The sequence below is a fragment of the Nerophis ophidion genome, linkage group LG17, assembly GCF_033978795.1.
Source record: "Nerophis ophidion isolate RoL-2023_Sa linkage group LG17, RoL_Noph_v1.0, whole genome shotgun sequence".
Taxonomy (NCBI): Eukaryota; Metazoa; Chordata; class Actinopteri; order Syngnathiformes; family Syngnathidae; genus Nerophis; species Nerophis ophidion.
The window spans coordinates 8,920,976-8,930,461 of NC_084627.1; the positions used below are offsets into that span (position 1 = coordinate 8,920,976).

Here is a 9,486-nt window from a genome sequence, read left to right on the forward strand (position 1 = left end):
GCCAGTCAGTCGCCCTGTGCTGACTTGTTTCATGCCTTGCCATAGTTTCGTGCTTCATGCCATGCCAAGTAAGTTTTGTTTGATTTATGTTCATAGTCTGTTTATGCATTAGCTTTGTTCCTTAGCCCAAGTTGTGCCTCCGCTGTAAGCGGTTTAAAAAAAAATCTTTTTTTAGTTTAAATTAAATCATGTTTTTACCTAAATGCTATGTCCCGAGTAGTCCGTCTGCCTTCCTGGGGCAATGACCCTGGAGCAAGCTGCGACCCTCCCCATCGTGACATAAAAAAACTTCTTACCATTAATGCGACTTCTTGAATGGGTGCGGTAGAAACGGATGGATGGATTTAAATGCATGAGAATGTTTTGTATTGTGCACGTTATTTTTAGCACTGAAATTATTCATAATCATCGTGTTAAGCAATGTCAGCTAAGATTTATCCGAGAGCCAGATGCAGTCTTTAAAAGAGCCACATCTGGCTCTGGAGCCATAGGTTCCCTACCCCTGGTCTAAGAGTTAGCAGCCAAATTTAGTGAAAAAATGTGTCAGGGCGAACACACACACACACGATTTTAACACACACACACACACACAATTTTAACACACATAATAGGTTGGGGGAAAAAAAAGATTTTTTTCAAATTAATGTTTTACAGATAGGAAAGATGGATTTCTGGCTACAGACGGAAAAAAAATCCCATGCCTGCAAGAATATTGTATTTTGCAGTCCCTCGATGCGGTGAAACCATGTGTCCTAGTGGTTGTCAACAGCATTACATCAGTCCTGTGACAGGTCGAAGTCTATTTTGATGGCTTAAACTTTCTACTTAATGTATTCTTTATTGTCCGGTAAATTCAAGCGTGAGCTCCAACATTTTTAGAGATTAAATGCCCCAAAAAGTTCAGAAGTACGCTCCATTCTGTCCACTAAAGACGCCGAGATCATTATCCATGCGTTTGTTACGCCTCGTCTCGATTACTGTAACGTATTATTTTCGGGTCTCCCCATGTCTAGCATTAAAAGATTACAGTTGGTACAAAATGCGGCTGCTAGACTTTTGACAAGAACAAGAAAGTTTGATCACATTACGCCTGTACTGTATATACCTTTATATACATATATACATACATATATACCTATACTGTATATACCTTTATATACATATATACATACATATATACTGTATATACCTTTATATACATATATACATACATATATACCTATACTGTATATACCTTTATATACATATATACATACATATATACCTATACTGTATATACCTTTATATACATATATACATACATATATACCTATACTGGCTCACCTGCACTGGCTTCCTGTGCACTTAAGATGTGACTTTAAGGTTTTACTACTTACGTATAAAATACTACACGGTCTAGCTCCATCCTTTCTTGCCGATTGTCTGCGGGCTATTGAGCTTTTTCATTTCGGGCTCCAGTACTCTGGAATGCCCTCCCGGTAACAGTTCGAGATGCTACCTCAGTAGAAGCATTTAAGTCTCACCTTAAAACTCATTTGTATACTCTAGCCTTTAAATAGACTCCCTTTTTAGACCAGTTGATCTGCCGTTTCTTTTCTTTTTCTTCTGTGTCCCACTCTCCTTTGTGGAGGGAGTCCGGTCCGATCCGGTGGCCATGTACTGCTTGCCTGTGTATCGGCTGGGGACATCTCTGCGCTGCTGATCAGCCTCCTCTTGGGATGGTTTCCTGCTGGCTCCGCTGTGAACGGGACTCTCGCTGCTGTGTTGGATCCGCTCTGGACTAGACTCTCGCGACTGTGTTGGATCCATTATGGATTGATCTTTCACAGTATCATGTTCTCATAGTCATCATTGTCACCGACGTCCCACTGGGTGTGAGTTTTCCTTGCCCTTATGTGGGCCTACCGAGGATGTCGTAGTGGTTTGTGCAGCCCTTTGAGACACTAGTGATTTAGGGCTATATAAGTAAACATTGATTGATTGATTGATTTTAAATCCCATTTATTTACAACTCACAGTTCAACATGCTGGAAGTAAAGTTGCACATTTTCAGTCATTCATCAGCCCTAAGACAAGACCCAGGACCACTTTTGGTCCCACCACCCGACCCACATTCAATCATCAGTTTTGAACATTGTCAGCTCTCAAGAGTAAGACGACAAAGTAATAAGAAGACACACAATTGTGCTTACATACATAAAATAGTTCAGGGACACATTCAGCTGCTCTTTTTGCCGCAGCCCGACTAGTCGCCGGAAGGTCTTTAAAAGAAACGAGGAGCACCGTCAGTCCAGGGGTCGCGTCTCACCGTGTGTTCTTGTGTACTCCTCGGCGTTCCTCATGAACAGGTCTCGGTTTTCCGTGTACTCGTTGGCCAAGTCCGCCCTCAGGGGACGTTCGGGTTGCGGGACGTTCACCAGGGAGATGAGACACTGGATGACTGTGAGACACACACACACACACACACACACACACACACACACACACTGGTTATCATTTGGAATGGAGACCAAGTTTCTGATCTTGTGAGGACCACCCTTTCTACAGGTTGTGGAGGCATAAAAAAATGGTATAAAATGTCCAATTCCCAGTTATCTCATACACGTCTTTAAATCTGTAGATTGATGAAGTAATGTGATGATCATACTTACTGGGGACCCTGGGGAAAAACAGTTAATATGCTTCATGGGGATCACAAAAACTTTTAAAAAAATCACTTAGGCATCTTCAGAATGGATCTGACTATCATTTAAAAAGGTTTCCCTTTAGGGGACCTGTTTTTTGTCCCCATACCGTCAGAGGTCCCCATTAAGTAAGCATTGCCAGATCACACACACACACACACACACACACTGGTTATCATTTGGAATGGAGACCAAGTTTTTGATCTTGTGGAGGCATAAAAAAATGGTGTAAAATGTCCAATTCCCAGTTATCTCATACACGTCTTTAAATCTCTAGATTGATGAAGTAATGTGCTGATCATACTTACTGGGGACCCTGGGGAAAAAACAGTTAATATGCTTCATGGGGATCACAAAAACTTTAAAAAAATCACTTAGGCATCTTCAGAATGGATCTGACTATCATTTAAAAAGGTTTCCCTTTAGGGGACCTGTTTTTTGTCCCCATACCGTCAGAGGTCCCCATTAAGTAAGCATTGCCAGAACACACACACACACACACACACACACACACACACACACACACACACACACACACGTCAGCATCATGTTGAGAAAAACTAAGGTAGACATTACAACTTTTAATTAGCTGAAGTACTGTGAAATGCAAAATTGAATTATTATAAAATTAAATGTGAATGCAATTTAAAATTGTATGTAATCTGAAAATACATTAAAAATACACTAAAAATGACATGTAAAATTAAATGTAAAATGTAAGATTAAATGTGAATTTAAATAGAAAAAGAATAAAACATGTACAACTAGAAGAGGCAATTTCTGAAGGAATTGCTCCAATGCTGAAATTGAACTGAAATCCTGGAATCTTTTTTTTTTTAAATTGTTGAAATATGGCACACAATTCCCCAAACAGGCTGAATATTTAGAAGTTGGAACTGTTAGAATCAGATAAAAAAAATGCAGGAGTTGTGGAACTTCGAAGATTTTCAATGGGAATTTCGGGAAAAGCGGGGACTTTTTTGAAAATGGTAAAAAAAAACAAAAAACAATCAATCAATCAATCATTGGTTATTTATATAGCCCTAAATCACGAGTGTCTCAAAGGGCTGCACAAGCCACAACGACATCCGCTGTTCAGCGCCCACATAAGGGCAAGGAAAAACTCACAACCCAGTGGGACGTCGATGAGAATGACAATGAGAAACCTTGGAGAGGACCTCAAATGTGAGTAACCCCCCACCCCCTCTAAGGGGGGACCGGATGCAATGGATGTCGAGTGGGTCTGACATAATAGTGAGAGAGTCCAGTCCATAGTGGATCTAACATAATAGTGAGAGAGTCCAGTCCATAGTGGATCTAACATAATAGTGAGAGTCCAGTCCATAGTGGATCTAACATAATAGTGAGTCCAGTCCATAGTGGATCTAACATAATAGTGAGTCCAGTCCATAGTGGATCTAACATAATAGTGAGTCCACTCCATAGTGGATCTAACATAATAGTGAGTCCAGTCCATAGTGGATCTAACATAATAGTGAGAGTCCAGTCCATAGTGGATCTAACATAATAGTGAGAGTCCAGTCCATAGTGGATCTAACATAATAGTGAGTCCAGTCCATAGTGGATCTAACATAATAGTGAGAGTCCAGTCCATAGTGGATCTAACATAATAGTGGGAGTCCAGTCCATAGTGGATCTAACATAATAGTGTGAGAGTCCAGTCCATAGTGGATCTAACATAATAGTGTGAGAGTCCAGTCCATAGTGGATCTAACATAATAGTGAGAGTCCAGTCCATAGTAGATCTAACATAATAGTGTGAGAGTCCAGTCCATAGTGGATCTAACATAATAGTGAGAGTCCAGTCCATAGTAGATCTAACATAATAGTGTGAGAGTCCAGTCCATAGTGGATCTAACATAATAGTGTGAGAGTCCAGTCCATAGTGGATCTAACATAATAGTGTGAGAGTCCAGTCCATAGTGGATCTAACATAATAGTGTGAGAGTCCAGTCCATAGTGGATCTAACATAATAGTGAGTCCAGTCCATAGTGGATCTAACATAATAGTGAGTCCAGTCCATAGTGGATCTAACATAATAGTGAGTCCACTCCATAGTGGATCTAACATAATAGTGAGTCCAGTCCATAGTGGATCTAACATAATAGTGAGAGTCCAGTCCATAGTGGATCTAACATAATAGTGAGAGTCCAGTCCATAGTGGATCTAACATAATAGTGAGTCCAGTCCATAGTGGATCTAACATAATAGTGAGAGTCCAGTCCATAGTGGATCTAACATAATAGTGGGAGTCCAGTCCATAGTGGATCTAACATAATAGTGTGAGAGTCCAGTCCATAGTGGATCTAACATAATAGTGTGAGAGTCCAGTCCATAGTGGATCTAACATAATAGTGAGAGTCCAGTCCATAGTAGATCTAACATAATAGTGTGAGAGTCCAGTCCATAGTGGATCTAACATAATAGTGAGAGTCCAGTCCATAGTAGATCTAACATAATAGTGTGAGAGTCCAGTCCATAGTGGATCTAACATAATAGTGTGAGAGTCCAGTCCATAGTGGATCTAACATAATAGTGTGAGAGTCCAGTCCATAGTGGATCTAACATAATAGTGTGAGAGTCCAGTCCATAGTGGATCTAACATAATAGTGAGAGTCCAGTCCATAGTAGATCTAACATAATAGTGTGAGAGTCCAGTCCATAGTGGATCTAACATAATAGTGAGTCCAGTCCATAGTGGATCTAACATAATAGTGAGTCCAGTCCATATGTTTATAGTTTTTTTTGTTTCTATTATTTATTTACTATCTGTTTATATTATTATATGTTTTATCATTATTATTATTATATATATTTTTATTAATTAATTTGTTAATATTATTATTACTTTGGTTTGTTTGTTTTTTTTGTTGTTTTTCTCTTTTTTTATTTTTTGGGTGGCATCGTTGAGGCATAACAAAAAAAATATTATTTTGACATTTAGAGCAGACAATAGATCAGTGGTCCCCAACCACCGGGCCGTGGCCTGATTGGTACCGGGCCACAGAAGAATTTTTAAAATAATCTTTATTTAAAAAAATATATATATATTTTTTATTAAATCAACATAAAAAACACAATATACACTTACACTTAGTGCACCAACCACAAAAACGTCCCTTTTTCATGACAAAGAAAGAAAAAAATGGTCTAAATGAGTTGAAATGGTTGTTGTTGGAATTTTTCAAATTGGTGGAGAAATGTTGAAGTAGTCACTGTCAGGCTTGTCCCTGACAGTCTTACTATGTTTTAGTTTTTTCCTCTGCATTTGTCTTTGTTTCCTCTGTGTGTGTAGTATTTCCTTGTCGGCGCTCTTATTTTGTCTGTTTCCTGTGTTTTCCCTGAGTGCTGTGTCCCCTCGGCTGCGGCTGATTGGCACCTGGCCACACCTGGCAATCAGCCCGCTCCTATTTAGACCTGTTTTCCCCTCCAGTCTGTGCTGGATTATTGTCATGTCGTGTCAATATCAGTTCTACTTGTCGTTCCTACTGGGTTTCTCATTGCAGCGTAGCGGTAAGCTATATTCGTTAGATGTTTGTAACTTACTGTTTTTTGTTCCATGCTTCCAGTTTGTTTCCATATTACAAGTACGACTTGTTTTCCTGCTCGCTACCCGTTAGCTACCACGCTAGGCCCTTTCGTTTTTGCTAGTTTCCATGCTAAGCTCCTTTTGTTTTCTAGCTCCCATGCTAGCTCTTTTAGTTTGTTATCCGCCTTGTGCGCGCTTTTTGCTTGCACCCTTTTGTTCGGTTTTGTCTTAGTGTTTTATTAAATCATGTTTTCCTTTACTATGCCTGCCGCCTTCTCTGCATCTTGGGTTCGTCACCAACAAACTCTGACAGTCACGTTTTTAATTGAGAAATGGTATTCCTGGAATTTCAGGAAAACCGGGAATTTTTCCAGTTTTTCAGGTCCTGATTAAGAGGAATGTTTTGACGGTGGAACTGTTGAAATGCGTTGAAAAATGTGGAAGGAGTAGTCGCCAGAATATAAGGGTGGAAATAGGGCTTGGAAAACCAGGAATCCTGGAAAATTCTGAAATTTTTTAGAACTTGGAAATAGGGCTTGGAAAACCAGGAATCCTGGAAAATTCTGAAATTTTTTAGAACTTGGAAATAGGGTTAGTTTGAAATTCCAGGACGGTGGAATATGTTTTAGGTGGAATGGTTTGAATCGGTTGAAAAATGTGCAAATGATGGAAGTTTGAAAAAATGGCCAATTCATTTTGAATGGGGAAAAATGTCCCGGAAAACCTAGAGTTCTGGGAAATATGGGAATTTTTTGAATTTGTCAAGGGAAAGCCCGCGATTCCTGAATAGGCTGAACAGTTTGAAGTTGGAACAGGTTTGAATCGGGTGAAAAATGTGGAAGGAGTAGTCGCCAGAATATGAGGGTGGAAATAGGGCTTGGAAAACCAGGAATCCTGGAAAATTCTGGAATTTTTTAGAACTTAGAAATAGGGCTTGGAAAACCAGGAATTCTGGAAAATCCTGGAATTTTGTTTAACTTGGAAAAAGGGTTAGTTTGAAATTCCAGGACGGTGGAATGTTTTCGGTGGAATGGTTTGAATCGGTTGAAAAATGTGCAAATGATGGAAGTTTGAAAAAATGGCCAATTCATTTTGAATGGGGAAAAATGTCCCGGAAAACCTAGAGTTCTGGGAAATCTGGTAATTGTTTTAATTTTTCAAGGGAAAGCCCGCGATTCCTGAATAGGCTGAACAGTTTAAAGTTGGAACAGGTTTGAATCGGGTGAAAAATGTGGAAGGAGTAGTCGCCAGATTATAAGGGTGGAAATAGGGCTTGGAAAACCAGGAATCCTGGAAAATTCTGGAATTTTTTAGAACTTGGAAATAGGGTTTGGAAAACCAGGAATCCTGGAAAATTCTGGAATTTTTTAGAACTTAGAAATAAGGTTTGGAAAACCAGGAATCCTGGAAAATTCTGGATTTTTTTTAGAACTTTGAAACAGGGTTTGGAAAACCAGGAATCCTGGAAAATTCTGGAATTTTTTAGAACTTGGAAATAGAGTTAGTTTGAAATTCCAGGACGGTGGAATATATTTTAGGTGGAATGGTTTGAATCGGTTGAAAAATGTGCAAATGATGGAAGTTTGAAAAAATGGCCAATTCATTTTGAATGGGGAAAAATGTCCCAGAAAACCTAGAGTTCTGGGAAATCTGGGAATTTTTTGAATTTTTCAAGGGAAAAAGCCCGCGATTCCTGAATAGGCTGAACAGTTTGAAGTTGGAACAGGTTTGAATCGGGTGAAAAATGTGGAAGGAGTAGTCGCCAGATTATAAGGGTGGAAATAGGGCTTGGAAAACCAGGAATCCTGGAAAATTCTGGAATTTTTTACAACTTGGAAAAAGGGTTAATTTGAAATTCCAGGACGGTGGAATATGTTTTAGGTGGAATGGTTTGAATCGGTTGAAAAATGTGCAAATGATGGAAGTTTGAAAAAATGGCCAATTCGTTTTAAATGGGGAAAAAATGTCCCGGAAAACCTAGAGTTCTGGGAAATATGGGAATTTTTTGAATTTTTCAAGGGAAAGTCCGCGATTCCTGAATAGGCTGAACAGTTTGAATTTGGAACAGGTTTGAATCGGGTGAAAAATGTGGAAGGAGTAGTCGCCAGAATATAAGGGTGGAAATAGGGCTTGGAAAACCAGGAATCCTGGAAAATTCTGGAATTTTTTAGAACTTGGAAATAGGGCTTGGAAAACCAGGAATTCTGGAAAATCCTGGAATTTTGTTTAACTTGGAAAAAGGGTTAGTTTGAAATTCCAGGACGGTGGAATATGTTTTAGGTGGAATGGTTTGAATCGGTTGAAAAATGTGCAAATGATGGAAGTTTGAAAAAATGGCCAATTCATTTTGAATGGGGAAAAATGTCCCGGAAAACCTAGAGTTCTGGGAAATCTGGGAATTTTTTTAATTTGTCAAGGGAAAGCCCGCGATTCCTGAATAGGCTGAACAGTTTGAAGTTGGAACAGGTTTGAATCGGGTGAAAAATGTGGAAGGAGTAGTCGCCAGAATGTAAGGGTGGAAATAGGGCTTGGAAAACCAGGAATCCTGGGAAATTCTGGAATTTTTTAGAACTTGGAAATAGAGTTAGTTTGAAATTCCAGGACGGTGGAATATATTTTAGGTGGAATGGTTTGAATCGGTTGAAAAAATGTGCAAATGATGGAAGTTTGAAAAAATGGCCAATTCATTTTGAATGGGGAAAAATGTCCCGGAAAACCTAGACTTCTGGGAAATCTGGGAATTTTTTCAAGGGAAAGCCCGCGATTCCTGAATAGGCTGAACAGTTTGAAGTTGAACAGGTTTGAATCGGAGTGAAAAATGTGGAAGGAGTAGTCGCCAGAATATGAGGGTGGAAATAGGGCTTGGAAAACCAGGAATCCTGGAAAATTCTGGAATTTTTTAGAACTTAGAAATAGGGTTAGTTTAAATTCCAGGACGGTGGAATATGTTTTAGGTGGAATGGTTTGAATCGGTTGAAAAATGTGCAAATGATGGAAGTTTGAAAAAATGGCCGATTCATTTTGAATGGGGAAAAATGTCCCGGAAAACCTAGATTTCTGGGAAATATGGGAATTTTTTGAATTTTTTCAAGGGAAAAGCCCGCGATTCCTGAATTGGCTGAACAGTTTGAAGTTGGAACAGGTTTGAATCGGGGTGAAAAATGTGGAAGGAGTAGTCGCCAGAATATAAGGGTGGAAACAGGGCTTGGAAAACCAGGAATCCTGGAAAATTCTGGAATTTTTTAGAACTT

At 39.3% G+C, this 9,486-nt stretch overlaps 1 protein-coding gene across 1 annotated transcript in view; it reads left to right on the forward strand.

Moving 5' to 3' along the window:
- The first annotated feature begins 2,340 nt into the window (after positions 1 to 2,340).
- LOC133536646 (ras-specific guanine nucleotide-releasing factor 2-like) overlaps positions 2,341 to 9,486 on the forward strand; it is a 38,418-nt gene continuing 31,272 nt past the window's right edge. The window contains exon 1 of the mRNA XM_061877266.1: positions 2,341 to 2,442. Coding sequence (XP_061733250.1) covers positions 2,341 to 2,442 — 102 coding nt within the window. The remainder of the gene's footprint in view (positions 2,443 to 9,486) is intronic.